The sequence below is a fragment of the Lissotriton helveticus genome, chromosome 3_1 (genome assembly GCF_964261635.1).
Source record: "Lissotriton helveticus chromosome 3_1, aLisHel1.1, whole genome shotgun sequence".
Taxonomy (NCBI): Eukaryota; Metazoa; Chordata; class Amphibia; order Caudata; family Salamandridae; genus Lissotriton; species Lissotriton helveticus.
The window spans coordinates 979,565,722-979,585,175 of NC_136061.1; the positions used below are offsets into that span (position 1 = coordinate 979,565,722).

General features: G+C 49.2%; 1 protein-coding gene across 2 annotated transcripts in view; it reads right to left on the reverse strand.

The window, feature by feature from the left end:
• The window catches only part of DIP2A (DIP2 acetate--CoA ligase A), a 784,944-nt gene that overhangs the window by 108,690 nt on the left and 656,800 nt on the right, over nt 1-19,454 (reverse strand). For both annotated transcript variants that reach the window (XM_078681430.1, XM_078681429.1), the window contains 2 exons: nt 13,177-13,307; nt 3,033-3,201 (listed from right to left, as the gene is read on the reverse strand). In XM_078681430.1, the coding sequence (XP_078537556.1) occupies nt 3,033-3,201; nt 13,177-13,307 (300 nt within the window). The remainder of the gene's footprint in view (nt 1-3,032; nt 3,202-13,176; nt 13,308-19,454) is intronic.

Genomic DNA, 19,454 nt, shown 5'->3' on the forward strand with positions numbered 1-19,454 from the left:
AGCAGCTCCAGCCCGCAGTCGCACCGCTCCGACTCAAAGCCCCTCCACTCGCAGATCTTGCGCCGGCAGCACACCTTGGGTCTTTTCTCTTCTGCCTTCCGTTCCGTTTTGTATAGTTATCCCCCTTTATTCTCTTTTTCTTTATTTCATGATCCATTGTGTGTTGTTTACAGTGTTTTTACTGTGTACATTTGAACTTGTTCCCGCAGCTGCTGCCCCTGCGGCCCTGCCCCCTGACTCAACGTGCGCTCCCTGCACCGACATGCCGTAGAAATCTGGGACCTGATCGACAGCCTCTCACACAACGTCGCCTTCTTCGCGGAAACCTGGACCAACGCCACCTCTGGTCCCAACATCGCCAATGCCATTCTCGACTGCTACAAGATCCAGAGAATGGACTGCCGCACCGCCCAGGAAGAGGTCTCGCCTTCACACACAAGACCCCCCTCCGACTCTCCACATGAAGCATGAGTGACCCCCACTCCAACACAGAACACCTCTACTTCCAGATCCAGACCAGCCCCAGGCTGACTCTACACGGTACCCTCATCTACAGACCACCAGGATCTCGCACCCAGCCCGATAACACCATCGCCGAGCTCGCCGCAGCCCACACCATCACCTCCATGGACTACATTCTACTCGGGGGACCTGAACTTCCACCTCGACAACCTGCAACAACCCCGACTCCACCACTCTCCTCGACAACCTCGGACTGAAGCAGCTGGTCAACACGCCCACGCACAGAGCTAGACACACCCTCGACCCCATCTTCGCGGGTAGAACAAACATCCGCTTCAGCCACACCATCCAGCCCCTCTAGACGGACCACCACTACGCCCATTTCACCTTCAACACCACCACGGCACCCAAGCCAGCCCCACGCCCATCATGACGGGACTGGAGCAAGGTCACAGAGGAACACCATAACACCACCCTCCTTCAAAACCCCCCCAGCGCCATGATCGACACCATCTCCGCAGCCATGGAATTTCACCGCTGGCTCTCCTGCTGCGCCGACAAGCTTGCACCCCTCCGCCACCCCGCCAAACTACACCCTCTGAAGGCTACCTGGTTCATCACAGAACTTCAAGAAGCCAGACGCTCCGGCAGATACGTATAGAAGACCTGGTGAAACCAGAAAACCGCTGAAGTACGCAACAACCATAGGAGCGCCCTGCAGGAATACCACCGGGGCATTAGAGCCACCAAACGGACCTTCATAAGAGACAAAGTCCAAACCAACGCCAAGGAACTGTTCAAAGTCATACAGACGTTCGCAAAACCCACCAGCGAAGCCACGACATCACACCCTCCCAGGAACCCTGCAACAAGCGTAGCTCCTACATCCACCTGAAGATCAAGGTCCTTTACGACAACTTGAGCGAACCAGTGCCAGACACCGCCCATCTCTCTCCTCCCCTTTGTGGCCAAAGTCACTGAGAGACTCGTAAATGCCCAGCTGACACTCGTAAATGCCCAACTGACCCCCTTCATCGAAGAAAACTCCATCCTAGACTCCCCTCAGTCTGGATTCTGCAGCAACCAAAACACTGAGACTGCCCTCCTCACCGCCACTAACGACATATGCATACTGCTCGACCAGGGACACACTGCAGCCCTCATCCTTCGAAACCTCGCCGCAGCCTTCAACATCTTTTCACATTGCACGCTCGCAGCCAGACTTCACGACGCTGGGATACAAGGAGCCACCCTCGATTGGATCCAATCCTTCCTCAGGCAGAATCCAGAGTATTAGACTCCCTCTCTTCCTCTCCGATCCCACAGAAATTAACTGCGGAGTACCCCAGGGATCATCACTCAGCCCTACGCTCTTCAACATCTACATGGCCCCCTCGCCGCCATCGTCAGACAGCATGGGCTCAGCATCGTATCCTACGCCGACGACACCCAGCTCATCCTCTCGCTCACGAAGAATCCCAAAGACACCAGCCTCTGCTTCCAAGAAGGAATGAATAACGTGGCAGCATGGTTGAAAAACTGCTGTCTGAAGCTCAACTCAGAGAAGAACGAGGTCCTCATCCTCGGACCTTGCACCTCCGCCTGGGACAACACCTGGTGGCCCTCTGCCCTCTGGAACCCTCCCACCCCTACAGACCACGCTCGGAACCTCAGCACCGCCCTTGACTCCTCCCTCTCCATGAACCGCTAGATCTACGCTGTCACTTCCACCAGTTTCAACCGCCTTCGAATCCTCCGTAAGACCTTCAAATGGATTCCCCCCCCCCAACTGCAGAAGGACCGTCACCCACGCCCTCATAACCAGCAGACTGGACTATGGCAACACCATCTACGCCGGAATCAACAGAACTCTGCTACACAAACTCCAAACCATCCAGAACGCAGCAGCCAGACTGGTCCTCGGAACACCTCGGCATGAACACATGACCCAAAACATACGAGACCTCCACTGGCTCCCTGTCGAGAAGAGAATAACCTTCAAACTGCTCAGTCACGCCTATAAATCACTCCAAAACATCGGACCCAAATACCTCAACGAGAGAGTATCCTTCCACGTACCCAAGAGGAACCTCCGCTCCGCCGACCTCGCCCGGGCAGAAGTCCCACGCATCCGCAGAATCAGAATGGGCGGGAGAGCCTTCTCCTACATTGCAGCCAAGACCTGGAACAAGCTCACTGTGAACATCAGCCAATCATTGACCCTGTACACATTCAGGAAGGATCTCAAGACCTGGCTCTTCAACTGACCCGGAGACACTCCCCCGCGCCTTGAGACCCTCACGGGTGAGTAGCGCGCTATATAAACCCCTGATTGATTGACAGCAGCCTTCAGAAATGCAGGGCATATTCCCTTGCATAACAGCTCTAATACTTATCTGGAATTGTATCAGTACAGAATGCATTTTTTATTTACATTCATATGCACATCATCAGCCTGAGACTAAAAGGCATACATAGATTATCAGTTGGTGAAAAATAGCACTCAACAGCAGAGCCTTATTCAGAGGCATAATGCACATCAATGTAGAGATTGCCAGTTTGAGACTCACCCGCAGAGTGTCAGTCTGAGTACCCACACCTTTGGTGCACATCTCCATAACGGAATAAGAGCAGAAGGTGACACGGACTTTATACTGACTGACAGCGGCCAGCCAAAGCGACACATTGCTCTCCAACTCGAGGGGAGGCACCAGGATGGACTGGTGTCCAGAGTACACGCTGAAAGAGAACAGACAACATTTTAGCCATACATATTAAGCTCTAAATCTCTCTCAATCATTTCACGGGCCAGATGGGGACCCTAAGTGTAGTGTAGGGGTTCCATCAGGAAAGCAGCTGATCCTGTACTAAATGATGACTGTTGCTAGAAAGTAAGTACACTATATTTTATATAACTGATAAAGATAAATGCATGGTTAATGTTGTTCTTTATGTGCTCATTCTGAGTGCAATAGGAAGTTGAGTTGTGATAGATACCTATGGAGTGCATGTAATTGTTTTATGATTAAAATTGGCACTGCCCTCACTTCTTTATCTTTCTATACATCATCTCTCAAGAGCATTGCAAACTGCATGTAACTCACACCCAGAAGCTACAAGTAGAAGGATAGACATTACAGAGGTGCTCCATCTTTTACTAAACGTATAGTAATCTGAAGGTTTAAGTCCAAACCTTCAACTTCTTTCGCAAATGGCCAGATCTGGAAACCCTTCCCCCATAGATCCTCCCTGATGTCATACTGACTGCAGAGCCTCACCAGTCCACCAAAGCCAACTACTCCCTGCTCTGAAAATCTTTAAATCGCGGGCCTCAAACATTGTAACGATAGTTCTCAATCACTGGAAATCCTAAGTAACATTTCAAGATAGTTGTATTAACATGTGTGCATATAATACAGCATTTGGACTTTCTTGATAAGCATCCCATCCACTGCAGCGAGTAAGGTGCATTTGTTCTACACATCTACAGAGGCCACAATTCTTCAGATTTCATAGCCCAAGCATATTAGGAATAAGCGGACAATAGACTTGGTGGGGAGGGGGTTTGGGGAGGGGCAAGGGATAGTCACCTTGAAAGAGGTGTGAGACGTAATCAATTGCCCTAGAGGGAAAGTGGTCACCATCTTGGGAAAGGAAGCTGCTATAGTTCAGAGGACCGATTTGTCCAGGAATAAACATGTGTAAGGCAGTGCTTGCAAATCACCTATGCACCTTGCTTAGGTATTGGATACAAGAAAAACTGTCATAAATATGAATAACCTTAACTAGCAACTCAAAGGACCCCCTCCCCTACCCCCCATCAAAAATGCCAAGAAAAGGTTCAAGTCCCAGTGAGGCTTCATAAAGGGAAAAGGTTTGTCAATCCCTTCAAAAACGTCATTATAATTGGTGACTAGAAAAGGGATGGCTGGTCTGTAAGGCAGAGATATGCTGAGAAGGCAGCAAAAAATTCCTTGACCGTACCCACTGCACAACCTTCATAGCCAAAGACAATGCAAAACTGAAGACCCCCCATCAGGTGTGCCTTCAAAGGGTCAAGTTCTGCTCCACACACCAAGCAATACATCTGTTCCACTTACCACAACAGACCGATTTTGTGGCGGGACGAAGAGCTGACAGAACAACATTGCAAAGTCCAAAGAAAGTAGCTAAGGTGCCCTGGTTCAATCACCAGGTATGAAGGTGGAGGCTCTGGAGAATAGGGTGCAGTCCATCCATGGACATCCATGGGGAACCTGGAAGGGAATAAACTAAGGGTACCTCTTCGGGGCGACTAAGGAACTCATAGTCCTGTTCACAGAGTCCACTGTGTCCAGGCCAGCCCCGATAATCTGAAGTGAGGCACTTTGGCCCTCCCACACCACCTCAGTGAAGTGGTCAATGAGGTAATTCAGAAGACTTGGAACCACCACGTTTGACAGTGTGAGTGGACCTTACAAGCAGCCATTTTGCATTCATTGGTTTTAGGACAAAGCTGCTGGCCGGAAACACATTTTTTCAGACTGTCTCACATTTTTCGAAGCTTATTGAGCGGGGCGGTCGGGAATGCATCTGGATTTTACTTCCAGAAAAATGACTCCTGTACCACCCGGGTTTTCTGGTGAAGATTAAGATGAGCGGATGTGTGAGGGCATCCACTCTCATGAGGTCAGAACCTGCTAATTAGAATTGCAAGGCACTGGAGCTTCACAGAAGCCTCTGTCTTTGATATGCGGGTCTGACTGCCCTCATAGGAGAAAAAGCCGACCTCCCTTTTCCAGAGCCCTTTGGCATCTGGACAGGTGGGAACATTAGCTAGTCAGGGAGGCATGCCCACGGAGGCCAGAACCACCCCTAGGGAGGGCTACCTGAAGTGGACACAATTTTTCAGAGTTGGCCATCTTGATGATGGCAAACTTAGGAATTCTGGGACAGGGTGATAACCACTCCCCATAGGAAGTGGTCATCTAGGGGTGTAGTGACCCAGGGTGTGGGTGTGGGTATCTTGTTGGTTTCTACGATGCTCCAGAGCCCTGAACGCCCCTAAATTGAGTATTTAGATTCAGATTGATCAAGAGAAGAAGTGGACAAAGAAGAATCCTGTCACGAGAACTGAGGAGCACCAACTGACTTGGCAACAACCCTGCCTGCCTGACTACTGCCCCCAACAATTATGGAAGAAGCAGACTAGCCCTGCTGCTGTGCAGTGTCCAAGAAATCCGGAGGGTTGCCAGTGCTTTACCAATTGCCTGAAGAAACTCCCTTGGACTAGAAGAGGTAATCCCCTGCAGCCGCGGGTACCAAAGAGGCAAACTGCAGTCCACTGAGTTGCTGCTCCCCGGCCAGCCCGATGCAGCAGCCTCCAAGAAAGAGGATCTGTGCCCCTGAAGGTCATATCTGTCTCTCCACTGAGTAGGAGGACACCAGGTCAAACTGGAGCCACACATGAAAAATAGCCGGGTATCGGAAGTCTTGCAGCAGCCAAGGCTTATTGTGTCCAGTCCGGACACCAACATCGAGGAAGACAGACCTGCACTTCGAGGAACTTAAGGGACAGTGAGACCCACTTTGTGAGATGCCCAGCTGTCCCGTTTGCCCCTCTTTTGAAAAACAAAGACTAAGACATGTGTCTGTGACCGCTGCCACCTGAAACCTCAAACCACCTATGCACCCCTGCTCCAAGCCCGGGTTCAAGGGAGGTGACGGTGCCAGCGGGGTCATCAGACCCACAAGAACCAAGCCCACGCTTGGGTTTGCCCAAACTGGACTTCCTCCACAAGACAGCATCACATATATATATAAAGAATCCTACGGAGCAGATAAGGTTCTCCATTTTCAATCTCAGACCGTGCCCAGGAAGATTTGATCGCTACCCCAGTACTCAAACAACAGGTGGTAAACATTTCTATGTCAAAAGTAAAATCTATATAAGGTTCACTAGAAAAGATGGGACCCGTGGCCCTAAGGAACTACCAGCCTCACTATTCAAGGTCAACATGGATTTATGGGCATTAACCCTATTATATGCTCATTGCCCGAAAACCAATGAAGTCCCTGATAGCCGAGGGAGGGGGAAAGGGAGGCAGATGACAGTCTAGAAAATAATAATGACAAGATAAAAGTTGTAATTTTCTGTTGCAAGATCCACAAGAAAGGAAGCTGGCAATCAAATCAGAATAAGCTGGAAACATCAGTGGATTTAAATATTTAGGTATTTGGCTGGATGAATAAGCAGTACAAAAAGGCAAGTGGCGGCCATGAAAATTACGCCGATAGTACAGAATGCACAAGTTACTACTTGTGTAACGATATATCTGTAAGAGACATTAGTTAAAGATAGATTCCTTACCTTAGAATATCCCCAGGCGTCAGACTGGATCAGGAAAGTTTTGCTTAGCAGTTCCCCTGCGCGTCAGTAGGTGGCATCCTGCGGCTCCACGTTCGTCACTGGCGTCGTAAGTGCCGAGATGACGTCACGGAGACCACTTAGGCACCACTCATGCGCCCTGTCAGTTCTGTAAACGACTTTCGCGTCAGGAACGCAGATCCATGAGAGATACGGACCATTGGTCCATAAAACTAGGGCCCTGAAAGGGATGACCTTAACCCTAGTAATCAGTTCCCAGAACAGGGAGGATGGGTGGGGCGTGAAGGAATCTATCACTAACTAATGTCTCTTACAGACATATCGTTACACAAGTAGTAACTTGTGCATCTGAAAGAGACACATTCGTGATAGATTCCTTACCTTAGAATGGATACCCCAGTAATACCAACCCCCGGTGGTGGGTCTGCGAACAAGATTGCACCAGAAAGTCCTGGAGAACAGAACGGCCAAAGAAGCCGTTTCTCCGGACTTGACTGTCAAGGCCGTAATGCTCGGTAAAAGTGTGCAGCGAGGCCCACGTAGCTGCCTGACAAATGTCCTGCAAGGGAATGCGGAGTCCCAAGGCAGTAGTGGCTGTCGTTGCCCTGGTGGAATGGGCACACAGCCCCAGAGGAGGCTTCTTCTTAACCAAGGAGTAACATGCTTTGATGCACAGAACGACCCACCGGGAGATGGTCCGCTTATACACGGCCCGACTTTTTTTGGCGCCCACGTACCCAACAAAGAGCTGGTCATCCACCTGGAACTGCTGCGTACGCTGCAGATAGAGAACAAGCACCCGTTTTGGGTCCAGACGGTGGAGCCTCTCCTCCTCCCTAGAGGGATGCGGAGGCGGAAAGAAGGTGGGCAAAGTGATCGTCTGCCCGATGTGGAAGTGCGTGACAACCTTTTACAAGAAAGAATATGACGGGTCCTCAGAAACACCTTGTCCAGATAAACAGGGAGGAAAGGAGGTTTAGAAGAGAGAGCCTGGAGCTCACTCACCCTTAAGGCAGAGGTGATAGCTACCAGGAAAGCAGTCTTGAGAGTGAGAAGACGTAAGGGACAGTTATGAAGGGGCTCAAAGGGAGCGCACATCAGAAAGGTCAAGACAAGATTCAAGTCCCACAGCGGCATTATAAAAAGGCACGGGTGGAAACGTATGCGTAATGCCTTTGAGGAAGCAGTTACCAACCGGGGACTTAAAAAGAGAAGGCTGATCTGGAAGCCGTAGAAAGGCAGAGATGGCCGAAAGATAACCTTTGACAGTGCCCAGAGCAGAGCCCTGCCGGGCCAGAGAGAGAAGGAACAGAAGGACCTCAGAAAGAGGGGCAGAAAGGGGATCCACAGCCTTTGCTGTGCACCATGCCACAAATTTGTTCCACGTGCAGGCGTATACCGTTTTAGTGGAGGGATGCCTGGCAGCCAAGATAACGTTACAGACTTCGGGAGGAAGGTCGAAAGCTGTCAACTGCCGTCGCTCAATCTCCACGCATGGAGGTGGAGGCTGGACAGGTTCGGGGGGAGTACTGTCCCCTGCTGCTGCGATAGAAGATCATCCCGGAGAGGCAGACGGATTGGGGGATCGACCGCCATGCTGAGTAGCTCGGGATACCAGTATCATCGTGCCCAATCTGGAGCCACAAAGATGATTTGGGCCCGGTCACGCCTGATCTTCTTCAGCACTCTGGGCAGAAGAGGTATAGGCGGAAAGGCGTACAACAGACCGCCACTCCACTCGCGACGTGATGACATTGCGCGTTCTCTTCGGTGGTGAATCGATCTAACCAAGGCTCTCCCCACTGCTGAAAAAGACCTTGCACCATGTCCGAGTTCAGACGCCCTTCGTGATCCATCAAGCACCGGCGGCTGAGTTCGTCTGCCCTGGCGTTCAGAGAACCTGCCAGGTGTTGAACTACCAAGGTAATGCCTTGATGTTCCAGCCATGTCCAGAGGCGCAGAGCCTCCTGACATAGGGTCCAGGACACCACCCCGCCCTGTTTGTTGCAATTCCACATGGCGGTGGTGTGGTCCGTGAACACGTGCACCACACTTCCCCGGACAGAGGGAACAAATGCCTTCAGTGCATGTCGGATCGCCCCCAGCTCCAAAGGTTGATATGGAGCCGGGACTCCACCAGAGACCAGAGGCCTCTGATCTCCGCCTCCCCAAGTGACCTCCCCATCCCAGGAGGGACGCATCTGTCACCAATGTGTGCTCCGGTTGGGGAAGGGAGAGGTTCTGCCACTGACCCAATCTCGATTCGTGAGCCACCACTGCAACTGTTGAGCAGTGCCCTCCGAGATCTGGACACAATCGGACAGGTTGCCCTGATGCTGTGCCCACTGGAACTTCAGGTCCCACTGCAGAGCCTGCATATGCCATCTGGCATGTGACACCAGCAGGATGCAGGAGGCCTTCAGGCCCAGAAGCCGGAGGGTCAACTTGACTGAAACCCGGGATAGAGGCCGAAAGATCGGAATCAAAGCCTGAATATCCTGGACTCGCTGTTCGGGAGGATAAACCCGAAACAGTGTTGAAGCCAGAACCGCTCCGATGAAGGGGAGCTTCTGAGAAGGACTCAGGTGCGACTTCAGCACATTGATGGAGAACCCCAGCAGGTGCAGGAGGTCAGTCGTAGTCTGAAGGTGGGTGACGACTGTTTAGGGCGAGCCCGCCTTCAACAACCAGTCGTCGAGGTAGGGGAGGTGGCTGGCCGTAACCAAGTGCCCAAGAGGACGTCGGTATGGGGCGTCATTGAAGAGAAGCAACGGCTCCGACGAAGTAGATGCTGTTTGGAGCAGCTCAGTGAGGAGGTTGATTTGAGGGCCCCGGTTGGGAGGTCTTTTTTTCGCGCATGGGATCGGCACGCCACGATTTTACGGAATACAAGGCCCTGGATGATGGGTGACGCTATGCAATACATGCGGATTTTCCTGAACTGCAGTCTCCAGCGATATCTTCTGAATTCATCTACTAAAGTTTCCATCTCCCGTGCACCTCAACGTGACGTATACGGTTTCTGAATCTGAAAGTCATCGTTTGGATTACATCAAATGTACCTGTTCTAGACCCTATTGGGCATTCTCTCTTTTTTTAATCGTTCTCTTACAAAATGGAGTTGATCCTTTCCGCTGGACACTACTAGCCTGAATCTCAGAAACCTTTCTCTTTCTGCTTGGTTTGCAACCGACTTTAGAGCTAGGGACCGGTGATATATCATCCTCCTGCCTGATCGCCATCTTCATGAGCTTCTGGACAGAATTGGATACTGGAGATTTACAGGAATACATGGATGAGTGCAGCCCAAATTAATATTGTTCTGTTTTCTACTGAATCAACGATATCGCCGTACTGACCAATACACTTGGGAATTGTGACTGTACCGTCTGTTATTTATTTCGCCCTGAGGAAGCTCCCAATGTGGGAGCAAAACGAGTTAGTTGATATCTTGATCTGAATGGTCTTAAAATACAAAATAATTTTTCAATAAAGAAGCAACTTTTTTCATATAACTTTGGCTTCCTGGACTTTGTGTGCTGTGCAAACCCAACTTAGTCTAAATCACCTCAGTGAGGAGGTTGGTTTTGAGGGCCACTGTGGGGAGGTCAAGGTTGAGGGCCTCACCAGCCCGACGGAGCACCATCGTGTAGGAAGCGCCCTCCTCCATCATAGGTAGAGGAGAGGCAAACCCCGGGTCAATAGGGACATCAAGGTCACCGGCGTCCTCCACCCAATCCTGCTCGGAGTCACACTGCCGGGCCAGTGGGTCCTCGGATCCTTCCCAGTCCTCCTCCGCCTCTGGTACCTGAGGGGCCAGTCGTGGCGGCAGGGCCAGGGAAAGGACAAACGGTGTGACTCCGGGGCCAGTGAGTCCTCGGATCCTTCCCAGTCCTCCTCTGCCTCTGGTACCTGAGGGGCCAGTCGTGGCGGCAGGGCCAGGGAAAGGACAAACGGCATCAGAAACGGCGCAGAGAACGGCACCGGCCGGGGCCGGACCGGTGCCAGCTCCCAATGCAGATCCCAGGCAGGAACAAAATGGTCCTGGAAATGGGGCAAGGGCGGAAGAAACGGCACCCAATGCGGAGCCGGGGGTGGAGCCGAGGGCAGCGCCGGAAACACTGCATCTTGTGGTGCCGGAGCCAACGGCATAGGATTATTATTATTATTAAAAAACTTATATAGCGCACAGCTACCCTGGGGCATCCCGGCGCTATGAACAGGGCTGTGGCGCCGGCGCTGGATCTGCTGGCAGACCCGCCGGGTTGACAGGGTCTGGACTCTGGACCGCAGGGCCCGAAGGCGTGCCGGCAGGAGCCTGAGCCTGAAAAGGCGGTCCATGGCAGCAAGAAACTCTTGCACCTGTTGGGGAGTCGCCGACGGACCCGGGTAGGGTGGGTAGACCGTGGGACTCCCAGGCTCCAGAGGAGCTGCAGGGGCGGAGCCCCTGTCCCCCTCATCCGCCTGCGAGGAGCGACTGGGGATGACGGAGAACAAACACGCTTTTTTGACTTCTTTGACCTCGCTTACCAGAACCCGAAGGTGAAGACTTGGAGCCCAAGGAGGGGCGGCTCCGCTCCCGCGAACGCCCCCTAGACCCGGAGCGACGGTGGGACGAATGCCGGACCTCCAGCAATTTCCGGCGCCGCTCCCTCAAGGACTTCAGGCCATGGATCGACAGTCCCGGGAGTCGTGATCAGTCTCCAGGCATTAGAGGCAAACATCGTGGGGGTCCGCCCCCGACATATTACGGAGGCAGGCCCCACAGGACTTAAAGCCAGGCATCCATACGTGCACCAGAGAAAAAAGAGGGGGAGACAAAAAGTCTCAAAAGTAGTCAAAAAGTAACTAAGGTACTTGCTCAATCCGGATCCACGCTCGCTGGTGAGGAAAAAAGAAAGAACTGACGTCAGCGTGCATGGGTGGCGCCTAAGTAGTCTCCGTGACATCATCTCGGTGCTTACGACGCCCGTGACAGATGCGGAGCCGCAGGACGCCACCTACTGACGCGCAGGGGTACTGCTAAGCAAAACTTTCCGGATCCAGTCTGACGCCTGGGGATATTCTAAGGTAAGGAATCTATCACTAACGTGTCTCTTTCAGATACTTCTTTCTAGCATTCATTGAAAAGCTATCTAGCACAAAACTGAACTCACTCTTGCGAGCAATTTGAAGCAAACCTATGCCTACACTAGCTTTTTGGCAAGACATCTTTAATAGGAAATGTGCAAAATAGCTAGACACTGCCCAATGTCATACATACAGGTTACTCTTTGGGCTTCCGGATTTTTCTTCACAAGCTGAAATATGACTGGTGTTCAATTTGGATAAATAAGCACACATTTTGAAGGATTTTTACACTGCCTACTGCACTAGACTTAGCGAGGCCCCAGAAGGTTCACTAAAGTACCTACTGTACCAGGTCATAAATAAATCTGAAACTAAGAACCCATGGAGATTATTCCTTGAAGCCTCTTTAGAAATGTTGTTATTTAGAACCATCTAGGCCATGCCTATTCCTCCGCCACAAACAAAATCTAGCATTGAGACAAACAAAATGTATATTATTTTCCTAATGATTAATCTGTTAAAAAATTATTTTTTTAATATGAGTTTATAACCAGCTAACACAACCGTATTGGAATCTACTTCTCTCTATAGAGAGAAAAGGACTTAATTAAATCCACCTCCGGTGTGAGACATACATAGTATGCAACTGTGTAAAGTCCACAAGGAGACATTGATCCACACAGCCTGCATTTGGCAAGAAATCACAGCACCAAGGAGGAAATTTGTAGGGTAACCTCTCTTTAAGTTAAACATCCAAACTTGCCCAGAAGCTATAAAACCATGTTAAGCAGTGTTGATTCTCAACTAACTAATTATTTCTTAAAACATTTTTAGATAACGTATTCTTTATGATCATGTCTCTTGATCACTACATGCCTGCTGTGAGCAGATACCTACACTCCTAGTATCTTGTGACATAAGATCACATAGGTGATAGCAACAATAGTCTTGGTGTCTGGTAATGTCATCACAGAGTAATCTCAAGGCCACCTTTTACAATCCTTTTATAATTTTGCATTATGTCAATGATAGTAGTCTTTGTGCTTGTATTTATTTGCAAAGATTGTAAATAATTGTGATATAAAATATTACTTACTCTAGATACCTAGAATTAACAAAATCCAGTTAAAGTAAGGGTAATTCTCAAAGATAAAGCAGGGTCGCCAAGTGCTGCCGCTGGTAGGGAAATAATGCCTCACTTTGGTAGTCTCTGAATGTATGCATATGTACAGGAAATGTCAGACAGGAAAACATACTTAAAATCACAAAGAGCTCACCTGCAAAGACACCAAAGCGCAAAGCCCAAGCCACAGTAGGGATCAAGGCAGATGGCAATCTGTCGGGAAGGGTAGAGTTCACACTGCAGCTTGATGGATCGGCATAAGGCACTGGTGGCTGCATGCGACATCTGCAAATGAGGGGAGGAGAAAGAACGAATTAATACTAAGTGCCAGCCTATTCATCATGTTCAAATCATGTCCCTTCATAGAACTTCACTCAAGAAATACAGCTCAGGAGGCATGATGGGATTCTCAGCCAGTCCTCAAAATGCTCTCCTGTAATTTATTCTAAAGAACGTCAAGTCTGCTGAAAACTTTACAAGTGTCTGGGTGCCTTTGTGCAGACGGTGCCTTTGTGCAGACAGTGCCATGCTAGCAAGAACCCTTTAAAGGAGTTCACAAAAGACTAATGACCTAACAAACAAACCTGAAAATTAATATGGATAACAAAAATGTGCCACAATGTCTCACTGAGGTAGTAGAAGAGGTCTCCACTGAGGAATGGGGAGGGCAGACTTATCTGAAAGGTATATTTGGGTTAGTGCATTTAGGTTAGTGCTTATGTTCTTAACTCACATTTGAGCACAAAGGAAAATGTGCAGTTCCCTGCAGGATCCAGCAACCTCATCCATACACAAGTGTATATGAGCCCATGTCAGTAATTAACCTGAGAACCCAAGTAGTTCTAATTCATGCATCTGGGATTGTTGGGCCACCACATTAACCTTATCCTAAAGTTGTGCCATTCATGCATCTCTGTTCCTCTACTTTCACCATTCATGTACTTAGGATTCTAAGATTACCATGTTACTGGGGATCCAGGGCATACCATTTATATCAAATCAAGGTTCGGTCTACTATAGATATCAACACAGGCGCAGAGGCAGTAAATTGTTGGCATCCCATTTTCCGAACATATTAGAAACTGCCTTTCACTGCTGCATTCATATCCCAAGTCACCAAGCATTGACCCATTCTCAATCCACATTTAACTTTGACAGTCTATTCACTACTGACCTACCCCTTTCTAATCCACTAATTCCTCATCACTCCTATTATCTTAACAATGAATATGACAACCAATCCTTCCCAATTCACTCACCATCCAACTACCAAATCCCCAGCCGACAGACCCATTGATCTATCCACCCACTTACCACCCACCCATCCCGCCACTAAAACTAAAGCCCGCAAGTCTCAGCTTTAGAATTCATCAATGCTAGACCCCAGCGTCTTTAGACATCATCTGCACTGTGAATTCTTGATGTCCTCCTAAAGTCAGCGGTTAACAAGCAGTACTGTGAGCTCTAGGTGGCAAACTTATTCCCTAGAGGCATTTGTCTGTCTTAGAAAAGTGGGGTTAAGCAGTCAAGATTTACTGCAGAAGAGAAGAACAATAGTTACTTACCTGTAATCTGTGGTTCTCCAGTATTGGTGTCTTTCATAGATTCACATGCCTGAATCATTCCCCGTCGTCGGAGTAGGAGTCCCACGGTATATAAAAAAGCAGTAATAAGCCATTTGTACATAGCAAATAACAGTTACAATAAACCAGGAAGTGAAGTAGCCTCAGCTACCAATGAAAAAACTTCCACATTAGTGACCATCCAAGTCATTATGTTAGACCAAACTGCAGCCAATCAGGCCACAGCTCCCACCTAGGTATTCTCCCCAGAGACCCAGGCTGTCAGATTTTTGTAGCACTGGAGTGTACCAGAGTATATACAGCTATATCATAACAGTCTGGGTGAGACTCTGAGGGGAGGTGGGTGGGTGCATGTGAATCTATGAAAGACACCAATACTGGAGAACCACAGATTACAGGTAAGTAACTATTGTTCTTCTCCAGTATTTGGGGTGTCTTTCATAGATTCACATGCCTGAATCCGAGTAGTTAGCAGTAATACAATATCTCGCTCTTATACGCCAAAACATAGTTATCATGCATAAACAGAAAGCAATGCAACATCATAAGAAAGCGTAAAGAGTGGAAAGGAGGTGGGAGAGAACACCAGAGGCTCACCTTACTGAAACAGATTTCGCAGGACTGCTCTCCCCACCGAGGCATCGGTGTCGCTTGAAGAATCCAGACAGTAATGCCTCGTGAATGTGTGCCTGCTGGACCATGTTGCTGCTCTGCAAATATGCGGGAGAGGCACACCAGCAAATAACGCAGTTGAAGAGGAGACTGCTCTTGTAGAATGGGCTCTAGGTAAGGTCTGTAAGGGTTTACCTGCTTGTTGATGGCATAACCCTATCGTGGATGAGACCCACCTGGCGATAGTCTGTTTTGAAACAGCACAGCCTTGTCTTGGTCTGCCATATGCCACAAATAGCTGATCCGTCTTCCTGATGGCAGCTGTTCTTGAAAGATAAAATTTAAGGCATCTCTTAATGTCTAATGTGTGTAAAGTCCGCTCAGCTGGTGACTGCGGATTGGGAAAAAATGTCTTAAGTATCACAGGCTCATTGAGATGAAAATCCGATGGTACTTTGGGCATGTACTTCGGGTTGGTGCGTAGTATCACAGAGTCAGGTGTGAATTGCAAGAATGGTGGCTTAGTGGTGAATGCTTGCATGTCACTCACTCGTCTGGCTGATGTTAGTGCCAGCAGTAATGCAACCTTCCAAGTGATGAACTTGAGATCGACCTTATGAATAGGCTCAAAGGGATGGCGAAGAAGCTGTGCTAGGACTATATTTAAATGCCAAGATGGAGGTGGCCGGCGCACAGGTGGAAACATACGAAATAAGCCTTTAAAGAATTGTTGTATTATCCTTGAGGAGTATAGAGAAGTCTTACCGTCCTGACGGTATCGTGATATGGCGGCTAAGAACACTTTAAGTGTTGAGTGCGCCAAACCTGATTTAGCGAGCTGCAAAAAGAAGGGCAATATCGCTTCTGGCTTCGCAGTCATTGGATGCAAATTCATAGTTTGGCACCAAACACAGAAACGTTTCCACTTTAGTTTGTAAGTTTTGTTTGTGGAAGGCGCCCTAGCATTGGCCAGGACTTCCTGACAGTCTTGTGGAATGTTCAAGTGCGCAAACTCGTGGTGTTGAGGAGCCAAGCCGATAATTTCAGAGATTGAGGGTCTGGATGAAACACCTTGCCTTCTTGGATTGTTAGAAGGTGTGGAATTCGGGGCAGTTGAATTGGCTCGCATTCTGATAGAAGGAGAAGCTGCGTGAACCAATATTGTCGTGGCCACCGTGGAGCAATCAGGATAATTCGACACGGTTGCTTTCTCATTTTCTTGATGACTTTGGGTATTAGCGGAATTGGCGGGAAGGCGTAGGCAAAGATCCGTTCCCAATTGAGTGAAAGAGCGTCCCCGCAAGAGTCCCTGTGGGGAATCCAGCTCGCAAAGTGAGTACATTTCTTGTTCTGATAAGTTGCAAACAGGTCCAGATCGGGGAGACCCCACCTCTGGAAGATCCGATCCAGCGCCGGCTGATGCAGTTCCCATTCGTGAGTGCTGTTCTTGGATCTGCTCAGCAAATCTGCCAGTACATTGGCTACTCCCGGAACATGCACCGCTGACAAGTTGATGTCGTGATCCAGAGCCCAAGTCCAGATCTCTTGAGCCTGTTGAGACAACCGGGCTGATCTTGTGCCCCCCTGCTTGTTCAGGTAATGCATGCTCGTTGTGTTGTCTGTTCGAATCAACACTGTGGAGCCTTGTAGGATTGCCAGAAAGGATTTTAGGGCGAGGAAAATGGCTCGTAACTCCAGCAGATTGATGTGCCATTTCTTCTGTTGAGCGTCCCATTTGCCGCTGATCGTCATCCCTTGAAGGTGAGCGCCCCAACCTTCTAGGGAGGCATCCGTGGTCAAGATGAACCTTGGGACTTCTGCGAGGAAGGCACAGCCGATTTGTAGGTTGCGTGCCTGACTCCACCACCACAGGATTGTGTCCTTCATTCGAGGCGTCAGTGTAATGAGATCCTCGAAGGACCCCGATATCTGCACCCATTGGTGACTGAGTTCCTCTTGTAATGGTCTCATCCTCAGACGACAGTTTGGAGTGAGAGGGATGCACGAAGAGATCATCCCTAGGAAAGATTTGAATCTCCGAACAGAAACGTACTCTTTTCTGAGGAGTGTGGTTGCCATCGTTCTGATTTTTTTCTGCCTTTCATGAAGACCTGGGCGAGCTTGGAATCCAGCGTTGCTCCTAAGAAGGACTTTCTTTGAGATGGAATTAGATCTGACTTCTCGAAGTTCACTGAAAACCCCAGGCTTTGAAACAGGCAAAGGCATTGTTGGACATGGTCGCTTGCAGTGGCGTAGGAATTGGCCTTGATAAGGCAATCGTCCAGATAAGGGTATATTTGAATTCCCTGCAATCGTAGGTGCGCCGCTACGGGTGCTAGCATTTTCGTGAATACCCTCGGGGCTGAACGTAGTCCAAAGGGAAGCACCTTGAATTGGAAATCCCTGCCAGACACTCTGAACCTTAGGAACTTCCTGTGTCTGGGGAAGATAGGGACGTGGAAGTAGGCATCCTGAAGGTCGAGTGTTGCCAAGTGGTCCCCTTCTGCCAAAAACTGTAGGATCTCCTGGAGTGTTAACATTCTGAACGTCAATTTTTTGATGAATTTGTTCAGGGCACGCAAATCGAGGATTGGGCGCCATTCCCCTGATTTTTTGCGTATCAAGAAAAAACGAGAGTAGAAACCTGTCCCTCTCTGGTGTCGAGGTACTCTCTCGATTGCCCCTTTTCGAATCATGGAATTGATTTGGATGAAGAGCTCCTTGAGATGTGCTGGGGGCGGCCCTTTTGGAGGAGAATTTGGAGGGGTTTTTACAAATTCTAAAATGTGTCCCTTGGATACCACATCCAGCACCCATTTGTCTGTAGTAATCTTGGACCATTTTGAGTAATGTTGGGATATTCTTCCTCCAATTTGTTTTTGGCGGGGACACTTTGGCGGCAGGAAGTGAACTTCACTTCTTGTTGGTGTTATCTCTTCCGCGATATGTTGGTTTTCCTCGGGGCTGTGTGTAAGAGTTACGTCTTTGGCCATAAGGCTGTTGCTTATATGGCTGGTACCTCTGTGTGTTTTGAGAAGTGGTGTAGTTGCGCTGTTGGTAATATCCTCCCCTATTGGAGAAATTTCCCCTTCCTCTTGCGCCACGAAAGGAAGATTTACAAAACTGCAGAGTGCCCAAAGATCGTGCAGTTTCAGTATCCTTTTTGATGGCCTGCAAAGCCTCATCCACGTGCGAGCCGAATAGGAACTCGCCATCATAAGGCATATTTAAGACCTTGGACTGTACTTCATGTCTAAAGGATGTAGATTTCAACCATCCCTCTCTCCGAAGGACTGCGGCTCCTGCCAATTGTCTGAAGCCTGTAGCTGCTACATCCACTGCGGCGTCAATGATCTCTGACGATGCACACTCCCCTTCTTGTAAAATTTTGATCGCCTCAGACCGGTCCGGTTCAGGCAGTTTCTTAATATAAGGCGAAATATCAGACCACATTTGCCTATCGTATCGGCCAAGAATCGCCATAGAATTAGCAACCCTTACTGTGGTTGCTGCAATCGTGGAAACTTTTTTGCCAATGGTATCGAGTCGTCTTCCGTCTCTGTCTGTAGGCGTGGAGATTTGAGATGATGGGTTTTTCGCCCTTTTTTGAGCTGCTTGAGCAATGACTGAGTCTGTCTTGGCCTGTCCAATCAGGCAAGCCGGTGAAGAAGCAGGCGCTCTGTATTTTTTATCCACTCGTGGCAAAACTGGAGGTAAAGAGTTTGGAGTGGCCATGATCTTCAGACCTTCTTTCCAAATAAACTCTATGATCGGTATCGACCAGCTCTGTCTTTGGGAGAGATTCTTGAAATCATACAGGAAACAATCATCCTGTTTTGTCTCCATGGTAATGAGAAATCGTTTGGTAGCGTTATCCATAATCCTATGGAAATTTGCAATATCCACCGGTGGTGATTCAGCCTTCGGCTGTTCATCTGGAGCAGGGGAGTCAGCCTGATAATCCTCATACTCCGACGAATCCGAGTCATCCAATTCTCCTTCTTCATGAGCCTCCTCTTCAGAGTTGTCATCCACCGGTTGAGTAGATGGTACCGGCATGGATGGGGCATGTACCGATCCTTCCATGTTAGGAGGGACTGAATGCGGAGCTCCTCTAGGCGGGGGGGAAGTGATGTGCGATTCGCCCGATTCCGAAGGCGGGAATCGTTGATAATAGTCATCCAACATGGACATCAAATTTCTAAATAATTCCATGGGCATTTGTGTCCCTGACGGG